Here is a 23,300-nt window from a genome sequence, read left to right as displayed (position 1 = left end):
TCAATTCCCGGCATCCCATATGGTCCCCTGAGCACCACCAGGAGTAATTCCTGAGTGCAGAACAAGGAGTAACCCCTGTGCATCACCGGGTGTGACCCAAAAAGCAAAAAAAAATTCTCTTTGGTTTCATACAATTTGTTTGTTATAAGTACAGTAATTTTCTAACTTTATAGTTCCCCTATGGGAAGTAGTCTGGAAGGAAAGAATAACTTATGAAACAAGCTTAATTCCTTAAATAACTTCCTCAAAATACTGGGCTAGAATGTTTGTTTTACCACTTTATCATTACCTTGCCCTGGGAATAAAGTCACTTTTTATTTATATTGTTTTTCTCCTTTATCTCAAGATAAATTATCTTTTGTGGGGACTTTTTTTTAAGATTTAAATGGCATAATTTATTTGAAATGCTCAGTGTACTCTTTAAAAATTGATTTTTAAATCTTGATTTAAGTTAATATAAACTTGTACTCTGAATGTCTAAACTTTTAGACAGGTTAATAAATTGTAATACAATTAATACATATTATTTTTGATAGCTTCTCTGAGATCTAACATTATTATTGTCAGTATTTATTTGATAGTGGTATACAAAACAATAAGCGATATATAGTATACAACAATAAACAATTTTATATATACAACAATTACAATATACGAATTATAATATACAATCTGACAGTTTGAGCATTGACTTCTCCCAACAGGCCGTCTTTTCTAATACTATTTTGGGGGGCTTTCTTTTACAGCAATCAATGGTTTCATCTTTGGAAATTTGCCAGAATTGATCATGTGTGCACAGAAACCTGTGGCCTGGCACTTGTTTGGCATGGGCAATGAAGTTGATGTCCACACAGCTTTCTTTCATGGACAGATGCTGAACATCCGAGGACACCACACCGATGTGGCTCATCTTTTTCCAGCTACATTTTTGACTGCTGAGATGGTACCGCAGAAGGCTGGTATCTGGTTAATTAGCTGTCAAGTTAATAGTCATTTGCAAGGTAAGATCTAATATCTAACCCTGAAGGTATAGAAAGAAGGTGACAATAAAGAGACATCATTTGTGCTAATTGTCTGGAATCTTAAATATGTTTCTCGTGACACGTATATTAGAAATGAGCAATTGAGCAATAAATAAGAAGCCTTGTGAGCCCAACATCTTTCCTGGTTCAACCACTAATTTAAAGGGAAAAAATTGAGTACATGTCTCAGGAGCTCATGTTCCATATATGTAAGACAGGATGGTTAGGGACGAATAACCAGACATTCTAAGTTGATGTTTGGGGGCTAGGGATTTTAAAAAATTAAGTTGAGTTGAATTTTCAGCTGAATGAACAGGGGTGATGAGGATATTAACGAAGCCTAATATTTTAGCAGGATATCTTGGGATATTGCGGAAAAGTGGTGACAATATAGATTTAACTCAACATCAATAGCAGTAGGTTTCTTTTTCAGCAGGTGAATATTTAAGTAATCAAACAGTTCAATAAGGAATATTATAGAAGGGACATATGAGGCAATGGAAAGAATATTTGGTAAGTTATTAGAAGATTTGGCATACAGGGGCCAGAGATATCATATAATGCCTTGCATTACACAGGCCTGTTTTCTATCCCTGGCACCCCAACTGGTCCTATAAGCCAGCCAGGAGTAGTCCCTGAGAGCAGAGTCAGGCTAAACACAGCCAGTTATTGCCAGAAAATTAAAAAGTAAAATATAGAAATATTATTTAAAGTTTCATGATAAAAGATATGTAAAGTTGTAAGAGTAACAGTTCATTTGAGGACAGAGTAGAATATGAAGTTTTAAATTTAAATTTAAATCATTTAAATTTAATTGATTACAATAATTCTTTGTTCATAGTTTTATGGTGAGTCTGGAGCATCTGTCTAAGATTACTTTTCTCTGGATTCCTTTAATAAATGTATTAAATAAATTGTCAGATACATTTTTAAATAACAATAGATAACATATTTGTTAAATTAATTAAAATCTAAATGGCAATCTAAATATGTCATCTATTGGTATGTAAAAATGATTGCCACTGAGATTTTAATTAATTTCAGGATACACATATGACTAGTTATGTTACATATCAAAAAAAGACAACAGCTTTAAGTGAATATAAGTGAATATACTTCCCATAAAGTTCAGAGTGCTAAATAGGCCTCACTGTATATGTGTATCAACTGAAATTTCAAAAAGTTTAATTAAAAATTAAGTTTTTGCTAACATCAATATAATATATTTCTATAGAATAACTTCTATCGTATCCGTCTTCTAGAAATCACGAATAAGTTCGACTTAAGATCTGGAAGCAACATACTTATTTTTTTCCAGGCAAAATGATTTAGAATTTAGTTTGAAAAAGTGGGTAATTCAATTTTCCCCCAGTGAGTTCTATAAAATGAGGAACTTGAGAGACTTGTATTTTATTTATTTATTTATTTATTTTTTATTTTATTAGTGAAACACCATGACTTACAGTTGTAGACTTACAAACTTTTGTGCTTGGGTTTCAATTATACAATGATTGAGTACGCATCCATCCACCAGTGCCCATTTTCCACCACCAGGGATCCCAGTAACCCTCTCACCCCCATTCCCCCCATCACACCCTATGGCAGGGCATTCCTTTTGTTCTCTCTCTCCTTTTGGGTGCTGTGGTTTGCAAGAGACATTGAGTGGCAATTATGTTTGGTCTATAGTCTACTTGCAGCATGCATCTCCCACCATGGGAGGATAGCCCCAACACCCTTTATTTGGTGTTCCCTTCTCTATCTGAGCTCCCTTTTCCCCTAACATGTGCGGCTGGCTTCCAAACCATCAAGTGAGCCTCCTGGCACTTATCTCGGCTACTCTTGGGTGTTAGTCTCCTATTTTGTTACTTTGTGTTCGCTAGATGAATGTAATTTTTCTGTCTGTCCCTCTCTTTCTGACTCATTTCGCTTAGCATGATACTTTCCATGTAGTACCACTTATATGTAAATTTCATTACTTCATCTTTTCTAACAGCTACATAGTACTCCATTGTGTAGATATACCAAAGTTTCTTTAACCAGTCATCTGTTCTCGGGCACTCAGGTTTTTTCCAGATTCTGGCTATTGTAAACACTGCAGCAATGAACAAACAAGTGCAGATGTCACTTCAACTATACTTTTTTTGCCTCTCTGGGATATATTCCCAGAAGTGGTATTGCTGGATCAAATGGGAGCTCAATTTCTAGTTTTTTGAGAATCGTCCATACTGTTTCCCAAAAAGGCTGAACCATTTGGCATTCTCACCAGCAGTAAAGCAGGATCCCTTTCTCATCACATCCGCACCAACACCAGTTGCTTTTGTTCTTTTGGATGTGGGCCAGTCTCTGTGGTGTGAGATGATATATCATTGTTGTTTTGATCTGCATCTCCCTGATGATTAATTATGTAGAGCATTTTCTCATGTGCCTTTTATCCATTCAGATTTCTTCTTTGAGAAAGTTTCTGTTCATTTTTTCGCTCCATTTTTTGAAGGGGTTGGATGTTTTCTTCCTGTTGGAGTTCAACCAGAACTTTGTATATCCTTGATATCAACCCCTTGTCAGATGGGTATTGGCAGAATATGGTTTTCCATTCTGGAGACTGTCTTTATATTTTGGTCACTGTTTTCTTTTTGTGAAACATCATGAGGTACATTTGTAGACTTACAAATTTTTGTGCTTGGGCTTCTGTTGTACAGTGATCGAGTACCCATCCCTCCTCCAGTGCCCACCCTCCACCGCCACTGATCCCAGTACCCTTCCCACCCCCCTCATCCCCCATCTTACCCTGCCTCTGTGCATGGCACTCCCTTTTGTTCTCTCTCTCCTTTTGGGTGCTATGGCCTGCAAAATAGGCATTGATTAGCAACATGTTTGTCTAGAGTCTACTCTCACCTTGCTTCTCCCATCCTGGGGGGATCCTCCCAATATCCCCCATTTGGTGCTCCCTTCTGCATCTGGGCTGTCTTTACCCCTAGAGTGTGTAGCTGGCGTCCAAACCATGGAGTAAACCTCCTGGTATTTATCTCGGCAATTCTTGAGTGTTAGTCTCCTATTTTGTTACTTTATGTTCCCCAGATGAATGTAATCTTTCTATGTCTATCCTTCTCTTTCTGACTCATTTTACTTAGCATGATATTTTCCATGTAGTACCACTTGTATGTAAATTTTATGACTTCATCCTTTCTGACAGTTACGTAGTCTTCCATTGTGTAGATGTACCAAAATTTCTTTAACCAGTCATCTGTTCTCAGGCACTCAGATTCTAGCTATTGTAAACAGTGCTTCAATGAACAGACAATGGCAGATATCATTTCAACTATAATTTTTTTGCCTCTCCGGGGTATATTCCCAGGAGTGGTATTGCTGGGTCAAATGGGAGCTCAATTTCTAATTTTTTGAGACTTGTCCATACTGTTTTCCAGAAGGGTTGGACCAGTCGGCATTCCCACCAGCAGTGAAGCAGGATCCCATTCTCATCACATCCGCACCAACACCAGTTGCTTTTGTTCTTTTGTATGTCGGCCAGTCTCTGTGGTGTGAAATGATATATCATTGTTGTTTTGATGTGCATCTCCCTGATGATTAATGATGTAGAGCATTTTCTCATGTGTCTTTTAGCCATTCGGATTTCATCATTGAGGAAGTTTCTGTTCATTTCTTCGCCCCATTTTCTGATCGGGTTGGATGTTTTCTTCTTGTGGAGTTCAAGCAGTAATTTGTATATCCTTCATATTAACCCCTTGTCAGATGTGTATTTGGCAAATATCCTTTCCCATTCTGTGGAGTGTCTTTGTATTTTGGTCACTGTTTCTTTTGAGATGCAGAAGCTTCTTAGTTTAAGATAGTCCCTTTTGTCTATCTCTGTTTTCAATTGCTTGGCCAGTGGTGTGACATCTTTGAAGACATCACTAGGTTCAATGTCATGGTGGGTTTTGCCGTCTTTGTGTTCAATGTACCTTATGGATTCTGGTCTGATGTTGAGGTCTTTAATCCATTTTGATCTGACTTTTGTACACGGTGTTAGGCAGAGATCTGAGCCCATTTTTTTGCATGTAGCTGGTCACTTCTTTTTTTTTTTTTGTCTTTTGAGGTGCAGAAACTTCTTAGTGTTAGATAGTCCCATTTGTCTACCTCTGTTTTCACTTGCTTGGCCAGTGCCATGACATCTTTGAAGATACCATTAGCTTCAATGTCATGGAGGGGTTTTGCCAACTTTGACTTCAATGTATCTTATGGATTCAGGTCTGATATTGAGGTCTTTAATCACCTTTGATCTTACTTTTTTAAATGGTGTTAGGCAGAGATCTAAACCCATTTTTTTGCATGTATCTGTCCAGTTTTGCCAGCATAATTTGTTAAAGAGGCTTTCCTTTCTCCGCTTCACATTTCCTGCTTCCTTATTAACATTAGATGATGATATGTTTTGGGGGGAGATGTCAATATATTCAACCCTATTCCATTGGTCTGCAGCTCTGCCTTTGTTCCAGTTCCATGATGTTTTAATTATTACTGCTTTGTAGTAGAGTTTGAAGTGAGGACGGGTGAGTTCTCCCATTTTCTTTTTCCCAAGAATTGCTTTAGCTATTCATGAATGCTTATTGTTCCATATGAATTTCAGGAGTGTTTGCTCCATTTCTTTGAAGAATGTCATTGGTATCGTTATAGCGACTGCATTAAATTTGTACAATGCTTTAGGAAGAATTGCCATTTTGACAATGTTAATTGTCCCAATCCATGAGCACAGGATATCTTTCCATTTTCTCATATTCTCTTTTATTTCTTGAAGTAGCGTTTTGTAGTTTTCTTTGTACAAGTCCTTTACTTCCTTAATTAAGCTGATTCCTAGGTACTTGATTTTCTGGGGCACAATTGTGAACGGGATTGTATTTTTATGTCACTTTCTTCTCTCTCACTATTTGCTTATATGAAAGCCATGGACTTTTGGGTATTGATTTTGTAGCCTGCAGCTTTTCTATACAAGTCTATTGTTTCTAGGATTTTATTCGTAGAGGTATTAGCGTCCTCTAAGTATAGTATTATATCATCTGCGAATGGTGAGAGCTTGAGGTTTTCCTTTCTAACCTGAATGCCCTTAATATCTTTTTCATGGAGAGGCTTGTATTTTAAAGTGACCCACTCTCTTTAGAAAATTCCTTTGGAGGTTTTACTGGGAATAGAGGTTCTGAAAAAGTCTTTAGGCTCTTACTGGTACTATTTATACTACAGTATAATACCTACTTGTTAATAAAGATTTCCATATATGAACCTTTAATAAAAACTCACATCTATTTCTAATGACTGCCTAAATGTTTCCTTATTCACAACTTCAGGTGGTGTGTAAAATCACTCAGTTTTTTGCTAAATAGCTCTAGAAATTTGTTATCAAAATCTGAGAGATAAAATATTCCTAGATATATAAATGCATCGTTTTACACTTTTGCCTCTCAATCAGATTAAATAAACTTTATTTGAACCCCTTTTAGTTACAATGCTATAATATCAATTTACTTAGAATTTATTGATATTAATAAACATTTTATCCATCAAAAAACTTTGAAGAACTATGGAATTTTTCTGCTTAGATCACAGGAACAAATTATGATAATTAAATACTGCTAATATAAAAGCATTATGTCCAAATGCATAATTCTGTAAACCAGTATGTGTTAGGCTAAACAATCATTTTATGAACAATTTTTTATTTTAACAATATTGTTTTAAGCCATAACTATTAGGGGTTCATATATTTCTATGTGATAATTCTTTGCTGAATTTAGCCATTCTGATTACTGTAAAAATTCCCATACCCTGTTCTCTAAAGACAATACTATATGATGTTATAATATTGTCCTTAATGAAAATCTATGAACATGAATGTGTTCATAATATCCATGTAAATTAGCCCCCCTTATTTGAAAGCCATCTGATATTTCTTATACTTTCCAGTCCTGCTTTTTTAATTTTTTAAAAATGTTATTGAATCACCGTAAGAAAGTTCCAAGCTTTCATGTTTAGGTTACAAACACACAATGATCAAACATCAACCCATCCACCACTGCACATTCCCCACCACCAATATCACCGGTACAAGCTCCCTTTCCCACCCTTTCCCTGCCTCCATGGCAGAAAATAGTCCCCATACTTTCTCTCTACTTTGGGTCATTATGGTTTGCAACACAGATACTGAGAGGTTATCATGTTTGATCCTTTATCTACTTTCAGCACACATCTCCCATTCCGTCCAGTTTCTCAAGCCATCATTTTCTTAGTGATCCCTTTTCTATTCCAGCTGCCTTCTCCCCTTTGGTCATGAGGCAGGCTTCCAGCTATGGAGCAATCACCCTGTCCCGTGTATCTACTAACCTTAGGTGTCAGCCTCATGTTATGTTGTTTTATACTCCACGAATGAGTGCAGTCCTTCTGTGTTTGTCCCTCTCTTTCTGTCTCATTTCACTTAACATGATACTCTCCATGCCTATACATTTTTAAGCAAATTCCACGACTTCATCTCTCCTAACAGCTGCATAGTATTCCACTGTATAGATGTACCAAAGTTTCTTTAACCAGTCATCTGTTCTAGGACACTTGGGTTGTTTCCAGATTTTGGCTATTGTGAACAGTAGTAATTAAGAAAGCATGGTACTGGGTTAGACACTACTTGCAGACCAATGGAACAAAGTTGAATATTCTGTCGCAGACCCCCAAATATATGACGACTTAATCTTTGACAAAGGAGCAAGAAATATGAAGTGGAACAAGTAAAACCTCTTTGACAAGTGGTGCTGGGAAAATTGGATAGTTTTCAGTCCCTCTTATACTCCAGCATTTGGGCAATGAAATGTAAGGGTCTCATTCTCGCATACTTATTGGATAGAAAATCCTTCTTTTCTTCTGAGGCTCCCTCAATTTTATCTTGCACTACCCTATTGACAACAAAGTTATTATTACTGTGGGGAAAGTTAGTATAGTTTCAGGAAGACCTCCCATTTTGACATGTTTTTCTCTCAAAATACATTCTGTTCTTTCTTTGTTTTGAATTACTGTCATGATTTAAACTCAATAAACTTACCATTTCTTATTCTGCTTTTAGTTCTTCTCTCCTATGGCTAAGAATCTTGTTACTATAGTTTTTCTTTCTCACCTGAGATAATATCTATGAGTTTGAGTGCCTCAAATTAACACTTTTTGGCGTCTTCATGTGTCATTTCTTTGTGATCTATTTTTCTGTTTTTAGATCACATTGGGAGTTATCATTTGTCTAATGTCATTTGGACTTGCACGTTGGACCTTCATTTAGTGGGGGTGGTCTCAGGGAATGAAATAAGCATACACATAAAGAGACTAACAAATAGACACACGGTCTGTCCAAGATTTAGGATCATCTGGCAACCATCAGTAGTCTTACAGTCAGGCTATTTATTCAAAACGATATGACCTCTCCACCAGAGATCTGAACATGTTAGTCTTGGTTTAAACTGACAGAGACATTAAGAATAATTAGTATGCACATCAAAATCCAGTTGATACAGAAAGATCAGGGACTGAGTATTTCACATAGCCAATCACCTGACATTATTAAAATATAAAGTTGTCACAGATTCTGATTCTGTTTTGTGCATGTTCCCTCTACCTCAAGAATCTAAATAGTTTATCCTATGCTATCCTGCACACATTTTTGCAGTATCATTTCTATTTTATTTGAATGAATTATTGATAAGTCAACAATGAATTATTAATGATTATTAATAAATTATTAATACAGTATTAATAAATGATTCTTTGAAGTCTAGTCTATCCCTCATATTCTATCCTTTCCTGCCTGCACATTTGTACTCTAAGACTTAAACTGTTTCACCCAGGGTAATCTCTCAACGTTGTGCTTTTGTTAGAAAGATGATTTCTAACAAAAGATAATTTTACTCATTTGATAATTAGGGTAAAGGTAAAGGTAAAGGCCCTCCCGTTGATCGTCGATTTGCTCGAGCGGGCCCAGTAACGTCTCCATTGGAGACTTTGTTGTTACTGTGTCTGGCATATCAAATACTCTCGGTAGCTTGCCGGACTCTCCGAGAGGGGCGGAGGAATCGAACTCGGGTTGGCCATGTTGGCCGCTTGTAAGGCAGACGCCCTACCCGCTGTGCTATTGCTCCAGGAGTGGAGCCTGCGGCTTAATTTGACTCAACACGGGAAACCTCACCCGGCCCGGAGTCGGACAGGATTGACAGATTGATAGCTCTTTCTCGATTCCGTGGGTGGTGGTGCATGGCCGTTCTTAGTTGGTGGAGTGATTTGTCTGGTTAATTCCGATAACATTTGATAATTAAAATTTTCAAATCTTGGCATAGTCTGAGAACAAAATTGATAATATTTATGAGTGAAATTTCTGAGTTGTCAGGTAATATATTCAGACACCTTAGCAGTATGCCTGAATGTAACATCTTTCATATTTGGGGACACTAAGTATCTTCATTTTTTCATAGAGTTGCAACTCAGATCTCGATCTTTATGTATAGAACATGTTTTACTATTTTGAGAAATATCCCATTTAACAGAAAGTTCGCTGCTCTCTTTAGATTTAATGCTCCTATTAATTATGTGTAGTGGACTTTCTAATTCTTCTTATTTGAAAGACACAGTTTAGTTGCAAATCACAATGCCTAAAAGGGGGGAGAGAGAGGGAGAGAGACAGAGAGAAATGCATCCACAGAGCATATGCTGGGGTGGGGTGGGAGTGAAATTAAGGACACTTGGTGCTGGGAAGTGTACACTGGTGGATGGATAGGTGTTGGAACACCGTATGATGGAAACCTAATCATGAACATATTTGTAAGTGTCTATCTCACAGTGGTTCAATAAAAAATTATAAAAAAAGTAAAAGTCAATTTAAAGCTCACGTCTAGAAAGTAACTTGTCTGAGTTTCTACTGATAGTTATATGATTTCTATTTGAACTTTTTTTCTGGTATCAAGGTATTTTGTACAATATTTCAAAGACTGAAATGAGGTTTTGGTAAATGAGAAATGGTGATCATCAGGGATAGATATTTATACTTCATTTTAAAAATAAGCAAATGTTACTCATTTATGAAGGGTAACAGTGGAGAATATGAAGAGTGATTATTAAAGGAGGAGGAGAGTGAGTTATCTAGGTAAAATACCTGTTACATAGAATAGGGTAAACCATTATATTCTCCTTCCAGGTGGCATGCAAGCATTCTACAATGTCAAATCTTGCTCCATGGGCCCTCCTGTGAATCAGCTCACGGGCAGAGTCCGGCAGTACTTCATTATGGCCAATGAGATTCAGTGGGACTATGGCCCACTGGGACATGATGGGAGTACTGGGAAGAATTTGAGGGAGCCAGGCAGGTAAGAGGCTTCCTCTCCTTACCCGGATCCAGTCAAAAACACTTCTAATAAATCTCTCACTTCACTTCGTGGTAGCATTGGTGTCTAGAGATTACCCTTAGGGCTATAGCAAACTCTTTAGCGGTTACATAGGGTTAATATATGCCCAGGAAAAGAGGCAAGCAGTTGAAACAGGTTCTACTGTAGTTACAGGCCACATTCATAATAGAAGATCCAGATAGGATGAGATCAGTTGAAATGATATTTATCATCTATCCACCTTAAAAAAACTCACTGTTTACTTTCTTACACATTTATTTATTTCGCCATAGTCTGAAGGAAGCATTTAACTTGTGATGTAAAAAGCACTCAAGAAAAAGGATGAGGAAAACTTCCTTATTGTCATGTCAGGCCTATCCTTTTAGAAGTATTTCTCCAAATTCTGCTACCTTTGACCATATTCAGATATCATCAAAATAAAATGGATGATTAAGATGCTAGGTCTTAAATTATAATTTACTGGACAATATATAATATTAGATTTAGGTATTTTACTGAATTGGCAATTTTTAGATGACTAGAAGAGTTTGAGGTGAATATATTAGGACACTCCTTATTCTCACAACAGAATATAATGAATTGAACTTGAAGAATAGGCATTTGCATCCCAGGCTAGCTCCATAATATCTAAATGGGCTTGCTTCGTGGTATTTCATTTTCAAGGGAGAACAGGTACTGATGATTAGCTTATGTGTGAACAATTTGAGAACAGAACTGAACTTAGTCTCTGGAGTTTGCAAGAATAAACACTTCAGACTATTGTATATAACTCCCATCATAAAAACGTCCAATACTGGGTGGAGTTACTTTCTATGAAAATGAATGCCATGACCTTAGAAAGGCTGAAGCAGAAGCTTTGAAGCACTTATTAGTGGCATCATGAGAATAGATTCAACGATAGTAGATTTAACTTCTAATGTAACCAGTAAAAATTATCCTGAATGATTTCTAACATTGTTCCTAAAAATAAAATCCATGATTTTTATTAGACTAAGGGTAACAAGAGAATGTGCTTTATACATAATGAATTCATGCATCATTTATCTCATTATGTTATAGTGGCTCAAATAAATTCTTCCAGAAGAGCTCCAGTCGAATTGGGGGAAGTTACTGGAAAGTCCGATATGAAGCCTTCAAGGATGAGACATTCCAGGAGAAGTTGCAGACTGAGGAAGATAAACATCTTGGAATTCTGGGTGAGGATTACCGAAATTATACTGAAATTATAAAGTTCATTTACTAAAAGCCAAAAAATGAGAAATTAGAAACTAGATTCTGGGCATAGTTGTAAGTAAGTAAGTAAGTAAAGGCCCTCCCGTTGTTCATTGATTTGCTCGAGCAGGCCCAGTAACGTCTCCATTGGAGACTTTGTTGTTAATGTGTTTGGTATATCGAATACGTCACGGGGAGCTTGCCAGGCTCTGCTGTGTGGGCAAGATACTCTCGGTAGCTTGCCGGGCTCTCCGAGAGGGGCGGAGGAATCGAACTCCGGTCGGCCATGTTGGCTTTTCCAAAGTGAAATCCAAATGATGAACTTTTTTGTAAAGATAATAAGATATAAATGCGTTTGAAAAGCCTACCAGTCAAATAATGTTTGCTGAAAATATGTTAGAGCCTTAGATTATTTTTCATTAGTACAAATTTACAACATGTTAAAAGATCACTCATAATCTGCTATTGTATATAATGGTATATATATACACATATAAACACACATATATAATCTTACATTTATTTAACTAGTAAATGCTATTAAATGAATGTCTTCCAGTATCATACTTGTAATATCAGAATTTTAGAATGACTCCAGTAGCTTTTGTTAGCGTTTTTAATTTTCTTCATAGACTTATGATTGAATTACTACAGTATATAATTTCAGACGTTGAGTTCTACGAGTCTGTATACATGTAACAGTTACTATTCCTAACACCAATGTTTTAGTGCTAATTCACAGCCAAAAATGACACTTTCACTCATTATCAAACTTCCTCTCCACATTCACTCTAGTAAGGTGCATAGTTTTCACTGATTTTAAAAGATATTATTTGTTGTTTTCTGTTTTAGTAATTCATATTTCACACTGAGTGAACTTTCACTTTGTAGTTAATTTACTATTATCGCCACTCTATCCATCTTAACCCAAACACAAAATTATATACAATTGCTATTGTATGTATGTATGTATATATACGTATATATACAACATACTATTTTTATTATTGTCATTACTAGGCTTTTTTCCATTCAGTAATCTATTTAAGAACATTTAGTTCTATTCACAGAGGAGTACAGATATCCAGTTGGCTTTGTTGGTAATTCATATGGAATTTCCATTTTTAGTTTTTGAAGTTATTCCCATAACATTTTTCACACAGGCTGCATCAATCTGCACGTCCACTAGCTGTACAAAAACATTCTTTTTTCTCCATATACTTATCAGCACATCTAGTCTTCAATATTTCTCATTTAGGCTATTTTCATGGTTGAGTTTATCTATCACTGTGTTTTTATTTACATATTTCTAGTAATAAGTGATTAGCATTTCTTTCACATGTCTATTGGCCATCTTCTTTGGGAAACTTTGTTTGTGGCATTTCCCATTTTATAATTGGATTGAATTTTTATCTTGTGGAGTTTTGACAATTCCGTATGAATTATAGGTAATCTTTACAGATGTATGATGTGCAAATATATTATCTCAACTGCTTGGATAATAGTGGGCATTAGATACTCTTTAAAACCTTTCTAAAAGAATATACTGGTGAATTCACTTAGCTTTTTTTTTCTTGGGGAAAATATTATTTTGTATTTGTAGTTGATCTATTCAAGTATTCTCGTCCAGTCTGGGAAAATTCGTCCATTTCTTTTAATGTTTCTAGTTTGTTTGCATATAGATGTTAATAGTACTATCTTATGTGGTAATTGTATTTATATGCATACTTTTATTTGATTCTTTTATCAGGATTTTCTTTTCTTTTACTCGGTTAAGTATTTTTACTCGGTTAAGTATTTGATTAATTCTTTCAAAGAATCATATCTTTGTTTTACTGATATTTTATATCCTTTGTTGGCTTGTATTTCACCTATACCTAGTACAATAATTATTATTTTCTTTATTGTTCTTCTTGTCAGTGCTGCCATGTCGGTGAAGCCTTCAGGGTCAGGTGAACGGGACCAGTTGTAGTTACTGGTTTTGGCATATCGAATACAAAACGGATAGCTTGCCAGGCTCTTCCGTGCGGGCGGAATACTCTCGGTAGCTTGCCAGTCTTTCCGAGAGGGATAGAGGCTTTTGGGGCGACCTCTAATCACCCTTGTAGGTGTTACCATATTTGAACCCTATCAAATATGGTACGACAATTCCCGAAGATGGGTATTTAGTGTCTTATGATGTGTCGCGCCGCAACTTTCGCGGCCGTGCGGGTCCGGAAAGCATCCTGGAGTGTGGCGTGGGCTGGGTAGTGGAGGTAGTGTCGATAGTGGAAGTCTGCCAGTGAGGTATTTATCTGGGTAGGGTGGGTCTTCTGTGCACAATCCGATCCCTGGGTGGTTGTGGGTGATTGATGGAAACAGACAGGGCAGGGTAGGGTGGGGCTCCTGATTAGAATCCCTTTGTCACCTGTGGTTGGTGGGAGCAAGCAGAGAAACTCTTTCCCTGGGTCTGCTGAGCTGGAGTCCAAGGTCTCAGAGAGTTCCGCTTATCTTGTTCTGCGGGTCTTCAGTCGTGCGTGAGTCTCGGCCGGAGCTGCCACGCGGGTCCGGAAAGTGTCCTGGAGTGTGGCGACGGCTGGGTAGTGGAGGTAGTGTCTTTACACTAGCACGTGACAGGGACAGATGGAGACGTTACTGGAGCCCGCTTGAGCAAATCGACGACTAACGGGAAGTTAAGTGATTAAGTGATTATTGTTCTTATATTTAGTTTCAATCTTTCTTTGCTAATTTCTTGAGAAGTAATTAAAATAAATTTTACTATATAAAACCATTTCTATGTATAACTCCTTCTACGTCTAAAAACTATAGGTGAGAACATCTGGAATTTGGCTTTCCATCTGTGTTGTCGTTGATGGGATTACACGGCACCAGGGGGCCCGTTGGTGGGTGTGACCCCTGCCTACTGGAATTTGGAGGATCTGGGTGGAGGATGCTCAGCCCCGATCCGAGTAGGCTTGGAGATCTCAGCCCTGGGACCCGCATGCCTTTGTTCCTCTGCCTGTACCTTCATGTGTGCAGAGAGTGGTCTCAGCATGGTGGTGGCTGGTTCTGGAGGTCTTTGGCTGCCGTATCCCTGGTTGGGGCAGGGAGGGAAACTCAACCTGCTCCCCTCCAAGGGGCCCTGGCGAGGACCGACAGGTGCGGGGGCAGGAGGCTCTGCGTTGTTCTCTTCCAGGAGCTGTGTTTTATAGTCTCTGAGTCTTGGCCGTTGATGAGATTACACTGTGCCAGGGGGCCAGTTGGTGGGTGTGACTCCCGCCCACTGGAATTTGGAGGATCTGGGTGAAGCATGCTCAGTCCCGATCTGAGTAGGCTTGGAGATCTCAGCCCCGGGACCTGCATGCCTTTGTTCCTCTGCCAGTACCTTCATGTGTGCGGAGAGTGGTCTCAGCATGGTGGTGGCTGGTTCTGGAGGTCTTCGACTGCCAGAACCCTGGTAGGGGCGGGGAGAGAAACTCAACCTGCTCCCCTCCAAGGGGCCCAGGCGAGGACAGCCAGGCGTGGGGGCAGGCTACCGAATGTAACCTGCCTACACGGCAGAGTCTGGCTAACTACCCATGGCGTACCCAATATGCCAAATACCATTAACAATGATGGGTCTCATTCTCCTAACTCTGAAAGAGCCTTGAATATGGCACTTTTTTAAAAATCTCAGGGCTAGGACGAAGGAGACGTTACTGGTGCCTGCTCGAGGCAACCGGCGAATAACAGGATGGTCATGGTCGTGATCGTGATCTGTGTTGTCACAAAAAGTAAGGTTGCATCTCTTATGACAGTGGGTACTCCATTGTGTTTGATATTTTTGTCTGAGCATTGTCATTCAGTGGGATATCATTTCACTTTAGTGGTAGTTGATTTGACTCTTTGACAGTACAGATGCCTTTTAATTAGTGACAATGCTTATTTTTGTTTTCCTTGAAAATTGTGAGGAATCATTGAAAATGCCACAGAAGGAAATGGCATGGAGTATTTTCTCTGTTTTCTTCTATATATTATGGTTTGGATTTGAAATTTTTATATTTATTTATTTCCTATTGTTGTATTGTGCCACACAAGGCAGTGTTCATGGCTTACTCATCTCTATGCATTCAAGAATCGCTCCTGACAATGCTTGGGGGCAATATGAGGTGCAGGGGATAAAATTTTCATTTATGTTTACCACATGCAAAGAAAACTTCCTGCCCTCTGTATTATCTCTCTTGCTTCTTATTTTATTTTTGCATTAGAATTAAGGTAATATATTTACAAAGTTACTGCACTTTACTAACATAAGGGTATTGGTGGAGTGTAGTAGACATTTTGGTTGTATGGTCTAAATTTTAACCCATTTCCAATGCAGTTTTGTGTACCCTATAAGGTGGTAGTTCAATGTTATGATTTTTTGCATGGGATTATACAAGTTTTTCACCACCATTTATTGAAGAGGCATATTTTCCATCATTTTATGTTCTTGATTCCTTTGTTGTAAATTAACTCTCTTTGTACAAGAAGATTTATCTATGGGTTCTCAATTCTATTTTGTTAGTCCATGTATGCTTTTTTTACATTTTTATTTAAGTTACTGTGATTTATGACATTGATAATAGCAGGGCTTAGTTCATAACATGTCTTTTTGTCTCTGTACCACGCTGTTTGCATTACTATAGCTTTATAATTCAGTTTAATGAGAAAGAATTTGATACCCCCCATTTTTTTGTCTCTAAAGTCTTCTTTGTCTCTTTTGTGTTTTTTTTAATGTAGGAGTACTTCTATTTATTCAGCCACTGATTAGCTGATTGAATTGTGCATGAACTCCACCTTATTTCTTTCCATTTTTTAATAATTTTATTTATTGAATCACCATGAGAACAGTTACAAAGCTTTCAGTTTTAAGTCTCGGTCATACAATGAAACACCCGTACCTTCACCAGTGCCCATTATCCACCACCAAAATCCCCAGTATATCCCCTATCCTACACCCTCCCCCTACATGTGGTGCAGATGATTTCCAAATTATTCTTTCTATACTTTGATTACATTCAACATTTCGACACCACACCCACCATTATTATTTGGGATTTTACCCCAACACTCAGTTCTACCACAAAGGCAACAGTAAACAATTTGTTTTATATTGCTGGTTATGAACAACATATGATGTTGCGTGGCTACAGTAGTGGCCACGCGATTTTGGAATACTGAAATTTTAACAATTAAATCCAGAGGGATTTATTGCCAAAACCTGTTGGGTTCTGAGATTTGTTCCTGAGTCTCTGGGATCATGGCCATTAAGAAGGTTGATCAGGAGCCAGAGAGGCCATTCTGTTTTGAGACTTGTGCTGTATGCAAAATTTAGTAGCATTAATTCTACTGATCTACTTTTAGCATACTTTGAAAAATGACAGCAGAATTTTGATATTTCATTGTATTTGTATAATGTTTTTGTCAGAATGATCTTTTGATAATGTTAATTCTTCCCATCAATAAGCATGGAATAATTTATCCATTTCCTTCTATCATCTATTTATTTTAAATCTGACTTATGGTATTAAATGTATGTCTTTCACGTCATTCATAAATTGATACATAGTATTTTATTTGAGAGTGGGGAGTTGGAGACACACTTAATTTTGCTTAGGGGTATTCCTTGTTCTATGTTCAGGAATTACACCAGTGCTACTTAGAGGACCATATTAATGTCAAGAATTCTAGCTATATGCAAACACCTTAGCTCTTGGTACTATCCAGGTATACAACCAGTATTTGTTTTTTTATTTTTTGTTTGTTTTGCTTATTTTGGGGTCACACCCGGCATTGCATGGGGGTTACTCCTGGCTCATGCACTCAGGAATTTCTCCTGGCAGTGCTCGGACCATATGGGATGCTGGGTATCGAATCCTGGTTAACTGCGTGCAAGGCATATGCCCTACTAGCTGTGCTATGGATCCAGCCCTCAATATTTGTTTTAAAATGCAACATTAAATGATATTATTCTAATTAATTTTTCTTCTAACTTGTGCTTAAATATAGAAATGCAATACATGCCTTGATGATCTTCAAGTGAACTTTATAATTTACTTTGAAGTATTTAGTGGAGGATTTAGTTTCTTCTGTGGTAATTATCATGTCATTTGTAAGTAGTTATCTTTTATGTTATTCTCAAATGTGAGTTCTTTAGTTACTTTAATTTCCTAATCAATTTCTTAATCAACTACCATCTGGGGTAGGCGGGGGCACTGCACCTACCCCATCTGGGTGACCCAGTGAAATTGGCTCTGAATGGTTCCCAGAGAGATCTCCGGCTCTATGGTGTCTTCGGGGACTTGTTGATATGTCTCTGGACCAGCGTTGTTGATGTGCCAATCTACTCAGCTGCTCATAGCTAATTGGACCTTTGTATTAATGTTTTTGCTTATTGAGCTTAGTTGGCTCCTATGCTACTTTCCCATATAATGTGTTGTGCTCATACTGGGATAGAAGTATTAGGACATTTGGAGATTCTGCAAGTTGCATGCTCCAGGATTCCCCAAATCTGTAGAATTGGGATAATTCTTGTCCCACTAGCATTCCTGAGGGGACCCCAGAGTTTCTAGCCTGAAAACCCATGTAGCCATGAGTCTAATTGCCTTGGTTTTGTATCTCTTCTAAGATTAGTGATTATGCTGTGAAGTTAGGCCACTTACATGGTGGTCATTGTGGGATGTGGGTGTCAGTGAAGTTATATAAAAAATTACTTTCATTAAAATGAATAATTATAGCTTATGTCAGCTTTTTATAAAAGTGTTGACTTTTATGCTTATAAATAGTTTTTTAAATGCAGGAGTACTGGTATTTATTTAGCCATTTATTAAGCTGTTTGAATTGGGCATGAAATTCATATTACTATTTTTTTAGTTGAATCACCATGAGATAGAATTACAAAACTTTCATGTTTGAGATTCAGCCATACAATGATCAAACAACCATCCCACCACCAGTGCACACTTTCCACCACCAGTGTCCTCAGTATATTCTTTCACCCCATCTCAGCCCTGACCCTACCACCATGGCAGGCACTTTTCCCAATATTCTCTCTTTACATTCGGGCATTATGGTTTGCCCGAATTTTCCAACCACCATTCAAGCCTGCCTGCCAGAGACAGATGCTAAATTGTTTATTGTCCAATGCCCAATTTAAATATCTTGGGTGTCACAGCCACGTACTTCTTGAATCCTAGATTGTAAATGGGTGGGTTCCAGAGGCCTTTCTATAGGGAATTAATCCATTTTGGGATTCAATTGGACATCTCTAGACCAGGACTGCTGGTGCGCTAAGATGGCACCCAGAGGCACATTGTAGGTATGACATCCAGGCTGATGAATGGGCGGGGAGCTGGGAAGGGACACACTGGCACCTCTGCTGCCATGCAGCATGGAGATTTAGTCCTGGAACCCGCATACCTAGTTCTTGCTTGTGACAGCTCTTGGTCACCAGGATTCCATCTGGGGTAGGCTTGGGCATTGCACCTACCCCATCTGGAGTGACCCAGTGAAATTGGCTCTGTATGGGGCCCAGAGAGATCTCCGGCTCTGCGGTGTCTTCCTGGACTTGTTGATATGTCTCTGGACCAGGGTTGTTGATGTGCTAAGATGGCACCCAGAGGCACATTGTGGGGTGACAGCCAGACTGTCGAGTGGACGGGGAATCGGGGAGGGACAGCCTGGCATCTTTGCCGCCATGCTGGCTGGGACGAATAGAGACGTTACCAGTGCCCACTTGAGATAATCGATGAACAATGGGAGGACAGTGCTACAGTGCTATACTTATCCATCACAGCCAGCAGTCAGTATTCTTGGTTTTATGCTCAAGGATCAATCCTGCCAGGATTTAGGAAGTCATATTTGATACTAGGAATTGAACCTGGAATCTTACCTCCTGAATTATCTCTCTGGCTCCTAAAACAATTTTTTATTGATTGAGATTCTCTGGTTTTTAATAATATTAATTATGTTTTTTTCATGCACATTATTTCATCACCATACCCATACTGCCTTCCTTTCTCAAGGACCCCAGCAGTTCTCCGTCTCAAACCCACACCCAATTCAGTTGTATGAATGAGTTTTCTCATTATATTTTTGTTGGAGTTTTGTTACTGTTTTGCTGTGTATCTTTAAGCACCACACGTATGGGAGAGAGACCATTCTGTTTTTTATCCATATTCTCTGATTGACTTCCTCTATTTCCATCCATGTTCTGCAAATTACATGATTTCCCTCATTGTTAGAGCAGCATAGGATTCCACTGTGTACACATAGCCACAACTTCTGATTCATTCATCATTAGTTGGGCATTTATTTATGTATCTTGGCTATTAAATACGGCAATGAGCATCGGTCTGCATATATCTTTTTGAATAAATGTTTCTGCTTTTTTTTTCTTTTGGAAGAATAGAAACCAAGAAGTGGAATTGTTGGGTCATATGCTTCTTAGACTCTTATTTTTATAGATATCCATATCTATCACATTTCCACAGAGATCAAATTAGTTGACATTGCCACCAATAGCAGATGAGGTTTCATTTATCACCGAAACCACATAAACACAGTATACAGAATTTTTGCTACATGCCATTCTCACAGGAGTGATATGTATGATACCGCATTATTATTTGGATTTGTAGTTCCCTAATAATGATTGATAATGAGAAGTTTATTATTGCCTGTTGATCTTCCATACATTTTCTTTGGAGAAATATTTGTTCATTTTCTCACCTCATTTATGGATAGGAGTCATTGGATTTTTTGCTGTTCAGTTTTGTGAGTGCTTTATAAATATTGGGTAGCAACCCTTTTTCTTGTGTATTCTGTGAAAATGTATTCTACTATTCAGTACACTATCTTTTTATTAGAGCTTGAGTTTATTTTGCTATGTAGAAAATTTTTAATTTGATGTACAATTTATTTTTATTTTCATTGCCACTGTTCTTTTTATTAAAACTGAGGTTAATTTCCTGCAGAGTTCTGCCAATGATATATTAAATATATTTCATAGTTTCTAGTCTAATATATAGATATTAGTTCACTTTGATTTTTATATCAGTGGATAATTATTATTGTTCAGGGATAAGTTTTCAAACGGGCTTATTAATAAACTTAAAATCTTTCTTTTTTAAAAAATTTTCATTAGTGAAACATCATGAGGTACAGTTGTAGACTTACACATCTTTGTGTTTGGGTTTCAGTTATACAATGATCAAGTATGCATCGCTCCAACAGTGCCCATTTTCCACCACCATGGGTCCCAGTATCCCTCCCACCCCCCATCCCCCACATCCCAACCTGCCTCTGTGGCAGGGCATTCCCTTTTGTTTTCTCTCTCCTTTGGGTGTTGTAGTTTGCAAAAGAGGCATTGAGAGGCAATCATGTTTGGTCTATAGTCTACTTTCAGCATGCTTCTCCCATCCTGGGAGGATCCTCCCAACACCATTTATTTGGTGCTCCCTTCTCTATCTGAGCTACATTCTCTCCTAGCATGTCTGGCTGGCCTCCAAGCCATGGAGCAAAATTCCTGGTACTAATCTCGGCCACTCTTGGGTGTTAGTCTCCTATTTTGTTACTTTATGTTACCCAGATGAATTCAGTCTTTCTATGTCTATCCCTCTCTTTCTGACTCATTTCGCTTAACATGATGATTTCCATGTAGTACCACTTGTATGTAAATTTCATGCCTTCATCTTTTCTAATAGCTGCATAGTACACCATTGTATAAATGTACCAAACTTTCTTTAACCAGTCATCTGTTCTTGGGCTCTCAGGTTTTTTTCCTGATTCTGGCTATTGTAAAGAGTGCTGCAGTGAACAAACAAGTGCAGATGTCACTTCGACTATACTTTTTTGCCTGTCTGGGATATATTCCAAGGAGTAGTATTTCTGGGTCAAATGGGAGCTCAATTTCTAATTTTTTGAGAATCGTCCATATTGTATTCCAAAAGGGCTGAACCAGTCGGCATTCCCACCAGCAGTGAAGGAGGGTCCCTTTCTCGCCACATACACGCCAGCACCTGTTGCTTTTGTTCTTGTGGATGTGGGCCAGTCTCTGTAGTGTGAAATGATATGTCATTGTTGTTTTGATCTGCATCTCCCTGATGGTTAATGACGTAGAGCATTTTCTCATGTGTCTTTTAGCCATTCGGATTTCTTCTTTGAGAAGGTTTTTGTTCATTTCATCGCCCCATTTTTTGATGGGGTTGGATGTTTTCTTCTTGTGGAGATCAACCAGTACCTTGTATATCCTTGATATCAACCCCTTGTCGGATGTCTATTCAGCGAATATCCTTTCCCATTCTGTAGACTGTCTTTGTATTTTGGTCACTGTTTCTTTTGAGGTGAAGAAGCTTCTTATTTTAAGATAGTCCCATTTGTCTGTCTCTGTTTTCACTTGCTTGGCCGGTGGTGTGACATCTTTGAAGATACTATTAGCTTCAATATCATGGAGGGTTTTGCCAAATTTGTCTTCAATGAACTTTATAGATTCAGGTCTGATGTTGAGTTTTTTTTATTTCATATATTTCTTACTTTTGTACGTGGCGTTAGGCAGAGATCTGAGACATTTTTTGCATGTAGCTGTCCAGTTTATTGGAAGGTGTGAAATACGATTTAATTTCATTTTTTTGTATGCAGCTATCCAGTTTTCCCAACACCATTTGTTAAAGAGATTTTCTTTGTTCCACTTCATATATTTAATTCATTTGTCATAGATAAGCATGCCGATAAATTTGGGGGCTTAACTATGATGCCCAATTTTGTTCCATTGATCTGCAGTTTGATCTTTATTCCAGTGTCATGAGACTTTATTTTAGCTACATCGTATAAAGCTGGGATATGAAATACTCTCCATTTTCTTCTGTTTTCTTAGAATTTCTTTGGTTGTTCAGGCAGTTTATATACATTTTAGCATAGTTTTTTTATGTATCAAAAAGTTATTGGAATTTTAATGGATATTGTTTCAATATGTTCAATACTTTTATTGGGACTGTAATTTTATTAATTTTGCTTCTTCCAATATATGATCAAGGAATATCTTTCAATTTCCCAGTGCTTTATTCTACTCTTTAAAAAAAAATACATAGTTTCCATTCTGTAAGTGTTTCACAAGACTTGTTATGTTTATTCCTAGTTATTTGATGCCGTGGGACACTATTTTGAAGGGGATAGTCTTTTCATTCATTTGTTTCCATGTTAGTTATTTGTGTATAACATTTACACTCATAATTATATATTAATTTTGTAACCCGCTAGTTTACTATATTTGTTTATAATTTTATGAGTTTTTCTGAGAGTATTCAGGGTTTTCAATGTATGTCATCTGAAACACTGATAATTTGACTTTTAATTTTCAATCTGAAAATAGTGATAATTTGAATTTGCATTTCCAATCAGTATCCCTTTGATCTCTTTTTCTTGTCTGATTGATTTCTCAAAAATTTTCAAAGCTATGTTGAGTAATAGTGAGTAAAAATGGATATCTTTGCTTTGTGCCAGATTCCAAGGGAAAGGCTTTCCATTTATTACCATTGAATATAATATTGGCTGTACTTTTTCAGTCACTATTATCTTGAGGTAATCCTTTTTATTCCTATTTTTTGAGATTAAAAAATAATGATTGGGTATTGGATTTTGTCAAAACCCTTTTTATAAATTG

The 23,300-nt window shown here is 37.5% G+C and overlaps 1 protein-coding gene across 1 annotated transcript in view; it reads left to right on the top strand.

The window, feature by feature from the left end:
* HEPH (hephaestin) overlaps window positions 1-23,300 on the top strand; it is a 244,155-nt gene that overhangs the window by 57,046 nt on the left and 163,809 nt on the right. Inside the window, exons 5-7 of the mRNA XM_056130041.1 lie at window positions 747-1,001; window positions 10,222-10,390; window positions 11,489-11,625. Of these exons, the coding sequence (XP_055986016.1) occupies window positions 747-1,001; window positions 10,222-10,390; window positions 11,489-11,625 (561 nt within the window). The remainder of the gene's footprint in view (window positions 1-746; window positions 1,002-10,221; window positions 10,391-11,488; window positions 11,626-23,300) is intronic.

Source organism: Sorex fumeus, unplaced genomic scaffold, assembly GCF_029834395.1.
Source record: "Sorex fumeus unplaced genomic scaffold, SorFum_2.1 ptg000073l, whole genome shotgun sequence".
NCBI lineage: Eukaryota > Metazoa > Chordata > Mammalia > Eulipotyphla > Soricidae > Sorex > Sorex fumeus.
Note: the sequence above shows the minus strand (reverse complement) of the source record. Positions and strands in the feature narration are given on the sequence as shown.